Source organism: Aegilops tauschii, chromosome 3, assembly GCF_002575655.3.
Source record: "Aegilops tauschii subsp. strangulata cultivar AL8/78 chromosome 3, Aet v6.0, whole genome shotgun sequence".
NCBI lineage: Eukaryota > Viridiplantae > Streptophyta > Magnoliopsida > Poales > Poaceae > Aegilops > Aegilops tauschii.
Window position 1 is genome coordinate 8,050,257 of NC_053037.3, and position 17,095 is coordinate 8,067,351.

The window sequence follows — 17,095 nt, forward strand, 5'->3', positions numbered from 1 at the left end:
AGCCCTCGCTACTGCATTCGTCAGCAAGTCTATCTTCAACTCTGAAGAAAATGACCTCACCAACAAGGCTGATGAAGGCAATGATGACTACGCTCCCACCTATTGCTTCATGGCAAAGGGTGCCAAGGTACTCAAATGTGCCTCATCTGAATCAAGTGAAAATGAATCTGATGAAAACCTTAAGCCCAACTATTCTAAACTTGCTAAGATTGCTGTGAAACAACAAAGGGCCCTTGAAAAGGTTCAAAACATGCTAGACAAAAGTGATGTTATGTTGGGTGAAGAAATGGATCGCACTAAAACCTTGACTGAAAATCTTCAGAGACTTCAGACTAGGTATGACAACCTTCAAGGTCATCATAACACTCTTTTGTCTGATCATGAGAAGCTTTCTTATGACTTTCTTCAGAGAAAGCAAGATCTAGAGAAGCTAAAAGTGAGTTATGAAGATCTTCAGAAGGAGCGCGATTCATTACTTGCTCAACAAATCAGCGCTGCTCAGGAAGAATTTGTTCCTCCATGTTTGAAATGCATTGAACGTGAATCTGCTAATTCTTCACCTGAATGTTCAAATGCTTCTAATGCTACAAATTCCTCAACTGTCTCTGCTATCACTAATTCCTCATCTGAGGACATTGCTAATATCACTGACGATGCAGGGCTAAAGGAATTGTACATGACAGGCATGTACAAAAGCTTCAAAGGGCATCACACTCTTTGTGATGTGCTTAAAAAGCAGATCCTCAACAGGAACCCTAAGAAAGAGGGTATTGCCTTTGAGAGGAAACTCAATGCTGATGGTACATATTGGAAGCCTGAGCAGTACCCCAAAACCTCATGGGTTGCTGCAAAGGGACCTCCAGTTGATCCATCTAATTTATCTGGCTTTACTTGTGAATCTTCTCATTCTTCTGATGAGTCATTTGACTCCAACTATAAACTGTTTAAAAATCAGAATGGTGAAGTATTTGCTAGATATGTTGGCACTAACTGCAGGAACGGTTCTCCTATGAAGAAAATTCGGGTTCCCAAAAGATGCCTTGAAAGTCTTCAGGTGAATGTCCTCATGACACCACCAGTGAGGAATAGGAACCCCAGATCAAATTCTTCATATGGACCAAATTCTTCATATGGATCCAAGTCCTCATACGGACCAAATTCCTCACATGGATCAAATTCCTCAAAAGGATCAAAGTTCTCATATGAACATCATTGTGCTAACAGCTCTGTTTCGCAGGGAAGAGCCAAGGGCTATGAATATGAGCATTATTCTTCTAATCATTATGTTCATAAGTCCTCGAAGAATTTCTCTGCTTATTCATATGCTTACCCTAACTCCTCTTATGTGAAACGAAATGGATTGGCTTCTATGCCACCTTTCTCATATGGAGCTCGCAGAGTGATGAACTCTTTGCCACCCCTTCAGATGTGGGTGGTGAAGAAAAAGAACTAATCTCTTCTGCAGGGTCAGGTCTCCAGACGTACTTGAACGTCTGAAGAATTTGCTGGAGACCTGAAGTATGCCTGAAAGGACGCAGGCTAATCATGAAGAAATGAACTTTCATTTCTCACGTCCTCATGCTGCTTTATCTGTTCTATTGCTTGATGAAATTGATCTAATGAATTGATGTCATATTCTTCACTGATGAAGTATATGAAGTTCGTAAGCTGCACTAATTCATCTGCAGGATGATCAACCCAAAGCCACTGAGTGGGTCCTCGATAGTGGATGTACAAATCACATGACTGGTGACAAGAATCTATTGATTGATGCCCCCTTATCACCGTCGCATCTGAAGCATATCATCTTCGCTGACAAAGGCAAAAGACAGGTATTGGGTCTAGGTAAGGTAGCGATCACAAAGGATCGACACATGGACAAAGTCATGCTTGTCGAGTCCTTAGGATACAACCTCATGTCTGTCTCAATGCTTTGTGATCTTGATATGGTAGTTGTCTTTGGCAAGTATCGTTGTGTTGTGGTTATGGAAGCTGACAATTCCAAAGTCTTCGAAGGCTTTAGGAGAGGAGACTTGTATATTGTTGATTTCTCTTCAGGACCCGCAACCAGCCGTGTGCCTACTTGCAAAAGCTTCAGAAGGATGGCTATGGCATCGACGACTTGGTCATGCAGGCATGAGGAATTTGCACACGCTTGCGAAGAAGAAGCATGTCATTGGCATTGAGAATGTCAAATTCCTCAAGGATCACCTATGTGGAGCTTGTGAAGCTGAAAAAATGACCAAGGCTAAGCATCCAGCGAAGACTATCATGACCACTACTCGACCATTCGAATTGCTTCACATGGACCTCTTTGGTCCTAACCATTACTCAGCTGTCACAAATGACGCATCTCTCTATGGGCTTGTTACACATGGGTACACATTGTTACTTACAAACATGAAGTGCAGGAAGTCTTCAACGATTTTCCTCGAGGGCTTCAACCAACTTTGGTGTGAAGATCAAGCACATCAGAAGTGACAATGGAACTGAGTTCAAGAATTCTGGTCTTGATGACTATCTTGATGAACTTGGTATTACTCATGAGTTATCTGCTCCTTACACTCCTCAGCAAAATGGCGTCGTGGAGCGCAAGAACAGAACTCTTGTTGAGATGGCTCGCGCTATGCTTGATGAGTACAAGACGCCTCGTCACTTCTGGATTGAGGCAATTTATACTGTGTGCCACATCATCAACAGGGTATATCTTCACAAATTCTTCAAGAAGACTGCCTATGAACTCCTCACTGACAAGAAACCCAATGTGAGTTATTTCAAAGTCTTCGGTGCTAAATGTTGGATTCGAGATCCTCATCACAATGCTAAATTTGCACCGAAAGCACATGAAGGTTTTATGCTTGGTTACAGAAAGGACTCGCACACCTATAGAGTCTTCAACAACGTTCTTCAAAAGGTTGTTGAAACTGTAGATGTGCGGTTCGATGAAACTAATGGCTCACAAAGAGAGCACCTACCTTCTGTGATAGATGAACCAGCACCTGAGGAAACTATCAAGTTCAAGGCTACTGAGGATGTCATTCCTACCAAAGAATCTGCTAAAGAATTCATTCCAGAACATGAAGAACGACGAGCTAATGCACCTGAAGAAATTGCTGAAGAAAATGGTGCTGAAGAAAATGCTGATCAAATTCCTCGACGACAACCAACTCATCCTCGCGTTGCAAAAGAAGTGCAAGTTGAGAAGATCATCGATGACATTGAAGCACCAGGTCCTCTCACACGCTCAAAAGCTTCACATTTATCTAACTTTTGTGGGCACTATGCTTTTGTCTCTATCTCAGAGCCCACTAAGGTAGATGAAGCATTTCTGGAGCCTGAGTGGATTCAGGCCATGCAAGAAGAATTACATCAGTTCGAGCTTAACAACGTTTGGGAACTGGTCAATCGTCCAGATCCTCGCAAACACAATATCATTGGCACAAAGTGGATCTACCGCAACAAGCAAGATGAAAATGGCCTTGTAGTGAGGAATAAGGCCCGGCTTGTAGCTCAAGGCTACACACATGTTGAAGGAATTGATTTCGATGAAACTTTTGCACCTGTTGCTAGACTTGAAGCTATTCGCATATTACTTGCTTATGCTAACCATCATGATATCACTTTATATCAAATGGATGTGAAAAGTGCATTCCTCAATGGTAAGCTTGAGGAAGAAGTATATGTTGCTCAACCCCCAGGTTTTGAAGATCCTAAGCATCCTGACAAAGTCTTCAGACTAAATAAGGCCCTCTATGGCCTCAAGCAGGCCCCTCAGGCGTGGTATGCTACTTTGAAGGAATTCCTCATGAAGAAAGGCTTCAAAGCCGGTTCACTCGACCCTACTCTTTTCACTAAATCATATGATGATGAATTGTTTGTATGCCAAATATATGTTGATGATATCATCTTTGGCTATACTGACCAACGTTATAGTGATGAATTTGCCTATATGATGAGTGAAGAATATCAAAGGTCTATGATGGGAGAGTTGAAATTCTTCTTAGGTCTTCAAATTCGTCAACAGCGTAATGGCATATTCATATCTCAGGAGAAATACCTCAAGGATGTACTGAGGAAATTCGGCATGCAAGATTGCAAAGGCGTCAAAATTCCTATGCCCACAAATGGCCATCTGTGCACTGATGAAAATGGTATTGACTTCAATCAAAAGGTATACCGCTCCATGATTGGTTCTTTATTGTACTTATGTGCATCTAGGCCAGATATTATGCTTAGTGTTTGCATGTGTGCCCGATTTCAAGCTACACCGAAGGAATCACACCATAAGGCTGTGAAGCATATTCTTCGATATCTAGCTCACACACCAACACTAGGATTATGGTACCCCAAGGGCTCGGCTTTTGATCTCGTTGGATATTCTGACTCTGACTATGCTGGTGATCGTGTGGATCGCAAGTCAACATCTGGTACATGTCATTTCCTCGGACGATCTTTGGTCTATTGGTCCTCGAAGAAACAGAACTGCGTATCACTGTCTACTGCTGAAGCTGAGTACATTGCTGCTGGTTCTTGCTGTGCTCAATTGTTGTGGATGAAGCAAACTCTCAAGGACTACGGTGTCAACGTGAAGAATGTGCCTCTCTTCTGTGACAATGAGAGTGCCATCAAGATTGCTCACAACCCAGTTCAGCACTCGAAGACAAAGCACATTCAGATTCGTCATCATTTTCTTCGCGGTCATGTGTTGAAGGGCGATATTTCTATTGAGCATGTGAAGACTGAAGAACAGCTAGCCGATATCTTCACAAAGCCCTTGGATGAAAAGAGATTTAGCAAGTTGCGGTGTGAGCTAAATATCTTAGAATCTTCGAATGTTCTTTGAAAGGGACACTCATCCTAACACTTATGCGAAGTTAATGACTTAGATGTGCAACACATGAAGAAACGTTTTTCTTCAATCAATGAAGAATAACACTCTAAGTGTGAAGAAATTAATGAAGAATTTGATTCTCAGAATCCTACGACAATTGTACGTGGTGTCTGAAATCATCATTCTTATACGGTGGGTCACGCCACCACAAAAGTTGAAAATCCTCAATTTGAGTTTTTTCCTCAGTTTTGAAATTCCTCAGTTGTTCATATTCTTCAACTTTGCAAAATCTTCCCTGTTTCCATCGTTTTTCTTCATTGGCTATATATATATATATATATATATATATATATGAGTTTATGTCCTCTACAGCATTCACTTATGGCTAATTCTTCAAGTTGGTTTTTCTGCTAAGTGAATGTGATTGGACCCTTCCCCCTCTATGCTATACTCATCCCAATCTATTCACAAATTCTTTATGTGCGTTCTATTTGAAACTCGTTCAAAATCTTCACTGTGTCCTTGTCAGCTGAAGAATTTGCGAACGGAACTCTTAACTTATCTTATCCAAATTTTCGGCTTTGCCGCTCAAACCGTTCCGCTTCCCACGATATACTTATCTATTCACCCATGATCTAACACGATCTCCACTTCTCAGTACGTGGGTGACACATGTCATGTGAATGAGAAGGGTCAGGGGCACGTTCGTCCAATTTCCTCGGGCGAACCGTTTTTCACCGTGGCTATAAATACCCCCTCTCCCCTTCCTCACTTCTTTTACTCCGCTCGACCTCTCTCCCGCTCGAGCTTCTCAAACCCTAGCGCCGCCGCTACATCATCGTCGGCGGTGAGGAAGAGCTTCATTGCCTCGACCTCGTCGCCGCCGTACTCACGCCGGCCGTGGAAATCTTCACTCCGCCGTCGCCGTAGCCGTCTTCCTCCGCCAAGTTAGGGCATGGAAGATCTGCACAGACGAGCTTCACTTCTCCACATCCCAGTTCGTCGTGTTCTTCGTTCAGGGTAATTAAAAGTTACTTTTACTGCCCACTTTGATTCAAAAGTTTACTACAAAATCTTCAAAGGTGTTTTTCTTCAAATCCTCACACACTAAACACCTCACATGTCATCTGTTCTTGATTCGTTTCTCTAAGCATCATTTTTCTTCAAGATTCCTCAATTGTGTGGATCTTCGATCTATACAACTCTAGAACCTAAGACAAAGAACGCTTAGTGAAATTCTTCAAGACTCATCTGGTCAAATTCCTCAAACTTGTTCTTATTGAAAAACCTTCTGATAACGCATATGACCTCTCCAAATTCCTCGCAACTATACTCTGTTCACAGGTACTCATGTCCGCTGCTGAATCACTAGGTTCTCATCAACTTAACTCATTTGCAGCGTTCCTTGAAGAAAAGTTGCATACTTCTTCAGAGAGTTCAATTGTTCAAATTCCTCAACTGAAGAAAATGGCTAATGAAAAGAGGCCACAGAAAGGAGGAAAGAGGCCTGGGGTCAATACTGCCTTTGAAATCCCTGAGGACATTTATGCTGGGTACTATACACCCCTGAGGAAGATAAAAATCAGCGCTAGGTGCGCATTCAGAGGATAGAAAGGAGATGGGCAAAAGAGTGGAGGGAGTACAGGTATGTGACTCCAAAATACATGAAGAAATTCGTTGTTACTCCTCCATGCTCAAGACCTCCATTGGCACCTGGCCAAGAGGCATATCCCACTAGCATCAAGCGCGGTGAGGAATTTCCTGAAGAATGGGCGAAGCGCCAGGCCAAGTTGGCCAAACAGGCTAAAGATGCAGTAAGGAAATTCAACGAAGATTCCACTGCTGCTGCTGCTGAGCCCTCTGTAAGGCCGAAGAAATCCATGGCAAAGAAGCCTGCGCACAAGCCAAGTGCCTCATCTTCAATGCCCTCACGGCCAATTTCCTCAGCCAAGCACTCACGGCCAATTCCTCAAGCCGCTCCTGTTCCTCCAAAGTCCTCAACTGCTCCGACAAAATCCTCAGCACCTGTGCATCTTGCCATGTGCCAAAGGACTACAGGCTTCTCTATTGCCTCGGGAGCTTCAGCTAGTTCCTCAGCTGCACCATATTCTTCAACAGGACCCTCTCTGCTGAAGACTAAGACCACTGCAGGACGAGGCTCTCGCCTAAGTCCTCAGAAGAAGCAGGTCGCCTTCCAAGTACCGTCTGAAGATGACGAAGCTGATGATGAAGAACTTGCTAATATCATCAGAGACAGGCAAGTCAGGGCCGCTAGAGCCAAGGGCACAGAAGTGCCACTGCTTTTGGATCCAAAGCTGATCCTCGACTATATTAATCTCTGGCACAAGGACCCAAACACTCCTATGCCTGATTTCAAGTTGACACCTGGCCAAAGTCACATGCTGACCCATTTCATCAGTGAAGAAAAATGGAAATATGAGAAGGCCAGGCAACTCAAGAAAGCACAGTACAGGAAGGAGAAGTTTCTGAAGAACAATGTTGTCTCTATGACAACTGATGAACTCGTAAAGCTCCAGTCTGAAATCAAAGTTCTCAGCGATGATTTCAATGCTTACTATGCTGATTGGAAAGGAGCCAAGGTCAGGTTCGTCAATCTGACGAAGACACTCACTTCAAGTGCCGCTGCCCCTATGCATATTGAAGTCACTCTGGCTGAAGCATCTGCTCAGCCAACTGAAGAACATGCCAGCACCACTGATGACAATCAGGCTGCTGAAGAAAATGTAAGTTCCAGGGCTGATGACTGCATTCCAGCCGCTGAAGAAATTCCCAGGGCACCCACTAGTGGTGCGCCTGAAGAAACTGCACCAAATTCCTCTGCTCCACCTGCGCCTACTCCAACTCCAACCCTTCCATCTGCATCAGATGTGAAGAAGACCAAGGCTACAGAGCGTGCAACTGTGAAGAAAAGGAAAGCATCAGCTTTTTCAGATTCTTCTGCTCCAAAGAAAATGAAGCCAATGAGCAGCTCTTTTCCAAACCGATTGATGTTGTTCCAATATCAACCATGCCATCAAAGGACCTTGTTCCTTTTGATGAAGAATATGTGATCCCAAGCGGATCTGATGAAGAAACTCCTTCTGCTGCTACATCAGAGCAGATGGATGAAGAAATTGAAGTGGATGAAATCCCTTCTACCCCAGTTGTTTCCTCGCCTGTGCCTCAGTTTACTGCTGAAGAGGTCGGCATTGAAGAAATTGAAGATGAAGATGTGGACATTGGATGTACCACACCTGTGATGAATGATGACTTTTGGAAAAGTCAGCACCCCAATTCTCCACTCTTCACTCCACTGTAGTAAATTCCTCAGTCCCCAGTCACTACAGTTCAAATGGGATCTGATGAAGCTCATGAAGACATTCCAGCCGCTAGTGCTGAAGAAACTGAAAATGAAGAATTCAAGAACCAGGCTGCCACTAAAGAGGAATCAGAAATTCCTCAGCCTGAAGAACCCGAGATTGCGATTCCTAAGGTTGTGATGCAACTCACTGACACTCCTCTGCCCAAGCCAAAGGATCCATTCTCCAGGAAGTAGAAATTCAAAACTGATGCCTTCTTTGGCGAGCATGTATTCTTCACTGATTACAACCCTTATGACTCCGCTCGCATAAGGAAGAGGCGTTTCTGGACTGCCAGCCAGGCAAATTTCTATTCCTCGGTGCTGTTCGACAAAGACAAAGTCTTTGATCATGAGCACATTGCTCACATGGACATGGAATCCCTGCCGTGCTTCGAGCCAGTCCTCAGTGTTCTTCACGACGCTGGACTGTTAAATTTCTGCACTGACATCTATGATTGGAATGAAGAACTTATTCTTCAATTCTATGCAACGCTGCACATCACCAGAAATTCTGAAGATGTGAATTCATGGGTGCTGGACTGGATGTCTAAAAACACTCACTACAAGGCACCAGCTACTGAATTGTTTCGTGCCTTACCTCTCAGTCCGCCCCTTGAAGGTGCTTGTTGCGTCTACAATGAACCTGAGCTAACCGATCACTACATGCAAGTGCTGATGAAGCCTTTGAAGCCAGGTCAGACCTCAAGAAAAAAATTCCTTGTGAAGGAATTGTTGTATGTGCCTCGGACTGTCTATCGCATTCTGACAAAGACAATGAGTCCAATCAAGGGCCACGACTCAAATGAAGAAGAAGTCATTGGCATCATGAAGAATCTGCTTTTCAATATCATTCATGGCATTCCCATCAATTTCCATGATTTCTTCATGAGGACTCTGGCCAATGTCGCCATGTCACCATTTGAGTTGAAGCCTTAGGCACCTTGGATTATGAGATTCATCAGGACAAGGTCTTCACTCAACTATAAAGCTGATACACTGAACCATTGCAGCTACTTGCGCCCAATTGAAGTCCTCAAACGGACATTTTCCTCAGCTGATGAAAAGGGCAAGGCTACTGCTGTAATTGATGAAGGCATTCGTCCATTGGATGGACAATTTCGCAAGGCTGCATCCTACTCCACCAATGATGACTCTGCCACCCATGACTCTGCCGCCAACGCACCCAAGCAAAATCCTCAAAGCACAGCACCCAGGGTGATGACTGACCGTGAGCTTCTCCTCAGTCTTCACTAGAAGGTTGATCGCAATCATAAATGGGTCAAGCGTCAGTTTGGTTCAATTCTTCACAACATGACTGCTACCCACAATGCAGTGAAGAAAAACCACTGCTACCTTCATGAAATCCTCAACCGCACCTGGGCTGTTCTGTCTCAAGTCTATAGTGAAGAAGATCTGAAGACAATGGGTCTCAAGGACGATCTTGACTGGGCTGCACCTCCTCCGAAGAAGTACAAGAAGGTCAAGGTTCCTTCCTTGGTGGCCAGCTCCTATTCTTCATCACGTGACACTGATGAACATGAAGATTTGGACGACACTGCGGCAGGCCCTACTCCAACAACCGACCCCAACAACGCTAACGCTCCTTCATCACCTTGATATTCTTCAGGGGCGTTAGTCCTCATTTTCGACCCTTTTGGTCATTTGATGACAAAGGGGGAGAAATTTGAGTTAGTTTTCAAGCGGGTCTATTATATGGGCGCTTTTTTAAAGTTGCAACTCTCGTTCTTTTGAAGACTTTGCTGGATCGAGTTGTAAACTTAAACTCTATGGTGACCTGATACTTTTGCTGTTTCTTCTGCATTCCTCATTAATGTTATTGCACGCATGCTGAATTACATCAGTCACCATATTTCATCATGCATTTCAAATTCTTCATATATTATGTCAAATGCGTGTATGAATTACAAGATATAGGGGGAGATCTCCATGATTCAACTCTTCAAGTGTGCATTGCTTCAAAAGAAAATTCCTCACTATGCACATCTTCAGGGGGAGTTCTTCTATATCTTGCAATCAAATTCCTCAATATCAGTATTTACACTTCATATGTTTATCCCCGTTGAAAACATAACCTATATTGTCATCAATCACCAAAAAGGGGGAGATTGTAAGTGCATCTAGTGCCCCTTAGTGATTTTGGTGTATTGAAGACTTATAGGTTAAGGGACTAATGCGTTTGTGAGTATACACAGATCTATAAGTCTATGAGGAGTTTGATAATTACAGAGAAAGTCGACCCCTAAAAATGAAGTTCTTCGACTGAAGACTTTGGATTTCTGAAGACTTTCTGAAGACTTTGAAAGTGAAGAAATTGGTGTGACCTTGAAGACTTGGTATTCATTTGAGGAACATGAAGCGTGAAGACTTTTGTTTTCGTAGTTTCATTTTCCCTTTCTTGAGTCATAGGAAACACCGTACTGTTAAAGGGGGTCGAGGAAATACTAAGAAAAAATTTCCATGTGATGCTCAACTCAAAATCCTACACCTACCAATCCCTTCGAGTGAAGCCATTGGAAATCTCATACAGTTCAGTCATATTCTTCAGTGACAGAGACGAAGTTCTTCTGGTCTCTGAGGAATTTGTTCTGACTGAGGAGTTAGGAATTCGCCAGTGCGGATTGCCTACACAGTGAGGAACATGATAGCCCTGAGAAATTTGATACTCAAATTTCCGACCGTTGCTGTGCTATGCGCCAGCTGTCCCAAAATATCTACCCACCTAACGGTCATATCATTGAAGGGCATTTATGTCTTATCATGCCGGGCTGCTCCCTAGGCTATAAATAGCCGCCCCCTACAACCACTAGCTGTGAGGCTGCTCCGAGAGAAACTGACACTTGTCATTTGAGAGCATCCCATCCTCCGAGGACTTTGAGCGAAAATCATCAAGTGAGGAAAAACCCCAAACCCAAACACCTTCAAACCCAAAGTGATTGGGCATCACTGAAGAGATTGATCCTGCGTGGATCCGACGCTTGTTACCTTTGAAGGTTGTGCTTCTTTCAGACGGTTAGGCGTCATGGTCTAGAGCATCCAAGAGGAAATTGTGGATCGCCGAGTGACCGAGTTTGTGAAGGTTCGGAAGTCACCTGAAGACTTACCACGAGTGATTGGGTGAGGTCTGTGTGACCTTAGCTCAAGGGGAATACGGTGAGGACTAGGTGTCCTGGACTGTGTGTTCAGGACTGGGTGTGCGGGACTGTGTGTCCTCGGGTTTAAATACCTAGCCGCCCTAACCAGATGTATGACTGAGACAGCAATTGGAACTGGTCTACCAAATCATTGTCTTCACCAAGCCAATTGGTTCTATTTCCTCAACTCTTTCATTTCCTCATAACTATGTTGTGCACTTGTTCATATCTGTGTTTGAAGACTTTGACTGAAGACTTTCTCAATTTCCTCAGTTCAATTTCTTCAGTCTGTTTGTCTTCATCCCGTGTTATCCTGTGATTACGCTTTCTGTACTCTGTGCTTGTCTTCATTTCATCATGATGACCATGCTTGTATTCTGTTATGCTTACGTTTGAGTACTTATTCCGCTGCAAGTAGTTCTTCGCTAAGGAATTTCCTCACCCGCAAATTCCTCAGTGAAGAATTCATAAAAATCGCCTATTCACCCCCCCTCTAGTCGATATAACGCACTTTCACTAACCCCAAATCTGACCGGTTGGGCCCGCGAATTAGTTGCCACGCTGGCTAACGGATGGCCGCCGTGCGTTGACGGCCGTTATCGGCCCGTCCGCTGTCGGAACGGCAGCTGTCGGTCGGGTGCGGGTCAAGATCTGATCAGTTCCCCTCTCGCTTCACTCTCTCCCTCCTCTCCCTCTCTCTGAACTAGGTGGCGGCTGCCATGTCGTCTTTGATTCCGGAGGGTGGCGGCGCTGGCGGCGGCGACGTTGGCGGCGGCGACGCTGGCGGCGTTGACACAAGTTTGGACGCTGCTGCCTCGCCCGCGCCTCCACCGATGGCCAGCGGCTCAGTCAATAATTGGTTGGGGAGCACCAGTTTCTCGACGCAGGCCGGCTCGCAGTAGCCGGAGGCACCGCTCTCCCAGTCATCGCCAATGGGTTGCCGGTATGCAAGATCATCTGCTGGGCCTTTGGTTAGCTGCTTCAATCTGGCAAATTAGTAAGATGTGTTTGTTTCTGTTAGTTGGACATGTGTAGTAAACTGTATTGCACTTGTAGCTCAGTCAACTTCAATTCAATTCATGAGCACTTATTTGTGCAGTTTGGCTGACCAGAAGTGGGAGATATGGTTACATTTAGAAGGAAGAAACCCTGTGAAAAGGGGTATATTTGAGTCAGATATTTCTTTGCTTACTCTACAATCACTCATTGCTAGTGAAGGGTATGGGGACAGTGATTACATGTACTATGTGAAGGAGGAGGAAATTGGATCTGAAAGAGTAAAGTATTTAGGTAATGAAGCTAGTGTTCATGAAATGTTGGAGTTTTTTCATCATGTCAAGCTAGTGAACATAAAGGTTGTGAGAAATGTTGAACCTGGAATTAGTACACAGGCTAATGAGAATTACATGAACACTCAAGAGAGTTGCTGTGTGAAAAAGGTTGTGGAGCAATCTGAGCTTCAGAATCAGATAGATGATAGAAAGGCTCAGCTTGAGAGGAGCAGGATTCACAGAGAGGCAAATTTGAACCACTTTGAAGGAGACACTGAAGTGTCTGAATTTTGTTCTGAGGATTCAGTTCATTCAGATGGGAGTGCTGAAGCTGTTCAACAAATGGAAATAGAGTGTGCCTCTGAAGAGGATACAACATTGCAAACTACTGCTATTGTGAAACATGTGAAGAATCCTGGTCCAACTAGCAGATGTCACAATGAGGTAGAGAAAAAATGTTTTGAAGATTGGTTTCCTGAAGCAGATGAGTTTTGTTTTGCTGGTGATGCAGGCATAAGTGATGAGGAAGAAGAAGATGAAGTTGAACTACCATACCTCATGAAGAAGCCAAAGACAAAGAGTAGTAAGAAAAAGATGAAGGAAAGGCTATATTTTGACCCCTCAATTCCCAATTCACATTTACTCTTGTGCAAGAGCTTGTGTTTTGATACTGTTTACCAGTTCAGAGAAGCATTAAGAGATTTTCATATAAGGACTTTGAGGTCTTTTCGCTACCACAGGAACACTCCAACAAGAATTATTGTTTGGTGTTCACAAAGAGAGCATGGATGTGAATTTTACATGTGTGCCTCCAGGATAGCTCATGAAAGAACATTTTGCATTAAGAAGTGTAACATGGAGCACACTTGTCCAGCATCAGTAGAGAACACAAAGGTTACTACTAAGTGGCTTTCCAAAGCAGTTGAGCCTTCTCTTAGAGCAGATCCTAGAGCACCTGTGGATTCACTTATTAAAAACAGCAAAGTCAAGTTTTCAGTTGATGTATCAAAGAGTGTGGCCTATAGGGCAAGGAGGAAGGCTATTAAGGTTGTACAAGGTGACCAGAAGGAGCAGTACTATAGACTGAGGGACTACCTACAAGCAGTTCTTGACACAAACCCTGGTAGCAGGTGTGTACTTACAACATTTGAGGACCCAAAAAACCCTGCCCCAACTCCTAGATTTAAGTACATGTTCTACTGCTTGCATGCATCAAAGCAAGGATTTCTTAATGGTTGTAGGCCCTTTATAGGTAAATCTATAACTACATTTTGTTCAAAATATCTTGTTGTAAATTTATGGTAGCTAATTTGGGTATGGATGCAGGGCTTGATGGTTGCTTCATCAAGCTAACCACTGGACAGCAAATTCTTGCAGCCACAGGAAGAGATGGCAACAACAACATCTACCCCATAGCCTTTGGTGTGGTTGATAAGGAAGATTTAGAGAGTTGGACATGGTTCCTAACCCAGTTAAGATGTTGCATTGGAAGTGGTAGCAAATTTGGAACCTACACCATTATTTCTGACAGGCAAAAGGTATGCACCCTATATTAGCTAGTAGTTCAGATATATATTGTTATGAGTAGCTTTATTTCTTTTTGTTCATGACCATGGTTATTAATTTACAATCAGGGTCTTCTTAAGGCTATAAATGAGGTGTTCCCTGATTCCCCTCAGAGATACTGCCTCAGGCACATATATGCAAATTTTCAGTCAGCTGGTTTCAGAGGAGCAGAACTAAAGAAGTTAGTAGATCAGGCTAGCTACTCATTCACCAAACATGGCCATGAATTAGCAATGGCAGAGCTTAAAGCAGAGTGTGAGGATGCCTGGAAGTGGCTTAAAAAAATTCCAAAGGAGACTTGGTGTAGCTCTGCAATGGATTACAATTGCAAAACTGATCTTGTTGTGAACAACCTTAGTGAGGTTTTCAACAAAATGATCCTTGATGTTAGGGCCAAACCAATTAGGACTATGTTTGAAGGAATTAGGACTAAGCAGATGATCAGTTGGTTGTAGCCATGCGTTCAATACCAATGGGCTAGTGCTAGTGATTTGTTTGACTAGCATCGGCCAAACTTATTATATGTTGTTAGCCGGCGCCGGGCAAGAAGAAGAGGGCGGCCGTGACTGCGGTGCGCCGCTCCCAGCGCCTGAAGATGCTGAAGAAGGAGGAGTGAAGTGCTGCCTTCAATTACTTTAGTGCACTAATATTCAGTTTCGTCAGTCCTGAACTTTCGTAAGTTCAGTAAGTTCCTAGGTTCAGTTTCGTCAGGCATTATCTACTACTAGTTGCTATTTATGTCAGGCACTATCTACTACTAGTTGCTATCTATGTCAGACTATGAATGGCAGTACTATCTATCTATGTCAGACTATCTATATATGTTACTTGCTACTTGCTACTTGCTACATATGTTAAGTTATTTGTCAGACTATCTAAGCTAATTGCTATATATGTTACTTGCTACTTCCAACTATGTCACTACTGTCAGTTATCCACACATGATATATGCAGAGTAAAACAGCCTCATCATAGATAAAACATTCTTACTTACTTAACTTAGCATGAGTACTCACTTAGCATAGTAGGTCTTAACATAATAGTCATTACATCATAGATAAAACCAACTAATTCTTAAACCATAACAGTACCTCCCTCCCTCATACTATTCTGAAAGCACATGAAACTTTCCCAAAATATACACCTAACATGCATCACATTCCAAGGCCAGCTATATATATAGGCCTACTAATTACTTAACCCACACACCAACCACTTCACTCATTCATAATTGCCTTGATCATCTCCAGCTTATCTTTGCTGGCATGCCCAGCATTGAGCAGATCAGCAATCAGATACTCCAGCTTCTTCTTCTCTTGCTTAAGTAGGTCCCTGTCCCCCTCCACTTCCTTCATGGCCTTCCTCATGTTCTGAATGATATCTGCTTGGCTTTGAAGAATGCACCTTTGCTCCTTGGCAAGCTTCAGCTTTTCCATACTTAACTCAATCTTTGCCTGATCCTCAAGTTGTTTCTTCTTCTCATTTAGTTCATTGATTGCCTGACTGGTATAGTCCATGTCATGAGACATCTTGCCATCTTGATAGTCAAATAGCTTGGATACATCTTCCACCAACTGGCTGTAGTTGTTTGACAGGAAATCAATTTCCTTCTGTAGCTTGGCCACCTCTTTCTCATGGGCTTGTTTGTCATTCACCCTCCCCAAGTTCTGCTCATGGTACATGTCCCAAATCCTGGTTAGGCACCTTTGTAGAATCTCTGGCCAAGGACCATCCACCCACTCCACAACCCCACAGTTCACACCTACATCCTACAGAAGCAATTATTTATAATTAAGCACAAAGCACTTAGTAACAAACTTAGTACAGATAACTAAAGTCATAAAGTCATTTCATTTAACTGAAACCCTTTGTTTACATCAATATGCTCTCTGAATTATGTAAACATAATTCTTTCATAGTAAGCACACAGCACCTGACTTAGCATCAGAGATAAATTCAGTTAACAGCTATATTTAGCAGTAGATATAAATTCATTTAACTCTGTTCTTTTTCAGTTAACAGCTATATTCAGTAAACACCTAACTAATACATTCAGTTCACAGTACATTAAAGATCTCTGCATGTAGGTGTTCTCAGGTTCAGTCATGTATTGAATTCAGTTAACTAAAGATCTACTTTCACATATAGCTTCCATATGTATGGCACTTTCAAGTTTCAGTTCTAAACTACAGCACACATCTCTGCACATCACACATCTCTGCACCACATGCTGCACCACACATCTCCAGCAGCAAAACACATCACACATCTCCACCAGCAAAACAAGTTAGCGTTCAAGATTTAATACCTGCTGCACAGGACAACCCAGGAATCGCCTCCCAGTGAAAGCACCTTCAAAAGCCACCATCTTCTTCGGTCTCTGATGATGCATCATGCACGTTGGCTCAGATTCAGTGTAAGAACCACAGAAAGATGGTTCCACCACACTGTCAGGGGTTTCCTGCAAAAGAAACTTCGAATCAAACCAAAAGCAACTTGGAATCTCCAATTTGGATGAACTAACCCTAACCCTAACTCTGTTCCACCATTATGCACTTACAAAGAGCTGAGGATCCATTGAAACCATGTTGATGTCCTCGTCCGAGCTCTCCTCGTCATTCCAGGATGGCATCCTCAACTTCTACCGGCAGCAATGGCCACGGCGGCGACGGCGATAGGCTGACCTAGCTCAGAGCACCAGGGAGAGGGAGAGGATGAGGACGAGTGAGAGCGAGCGAGGAGGAAGAGAATGAGCGAGTGGCTGAGCTCGCTCTCACTTACTGGCCCACCGACAGCCGCCGTTCCGACAGCGGACGGGCCGTTAACGGCCGTCAAGGCGCGGCGGCCGTCCGTTCGCCAGCTTGGCAACTGATTTGGCCCAACCGGTCAGATTCGGGGTTAGCGCGGGCGAAGC

At 43.6% G+C, this 17,095-nt stretch overlaps 1 protein-coding gene across 1 annotated transcript; it reads right to left on the reverse strand.

Moving 5' to 3' along the window:
• Nucleotides 1-15,204: 15,204 nt before the first annotated feature.
• LOC109777919 (uncharacterized) lies at nt 15,205-16,910 on the reverse strand. The gene is made up of 3 exons (XM_073495850.1): nt 16,742-16,910; nt 16,490-16,642; nt 15,205-15,950 (listed from the first exon to the last, which is right to left on the reverse strand). The coding sequence occupies exons 1-3, from the start codon at nt 16,811-16,813 to the stop codon at nt 15,399-15,401; spliced, it is 777 nt and encodes a 258-aa protein (XP_073351951.1). The 5' UTR covers nt 16,814-16,910; the 3' UTR covers nt 15,205-15,398.
• Between the last annotated feature and the right edge of the window lie 185 nt (nt 16,911-17,095).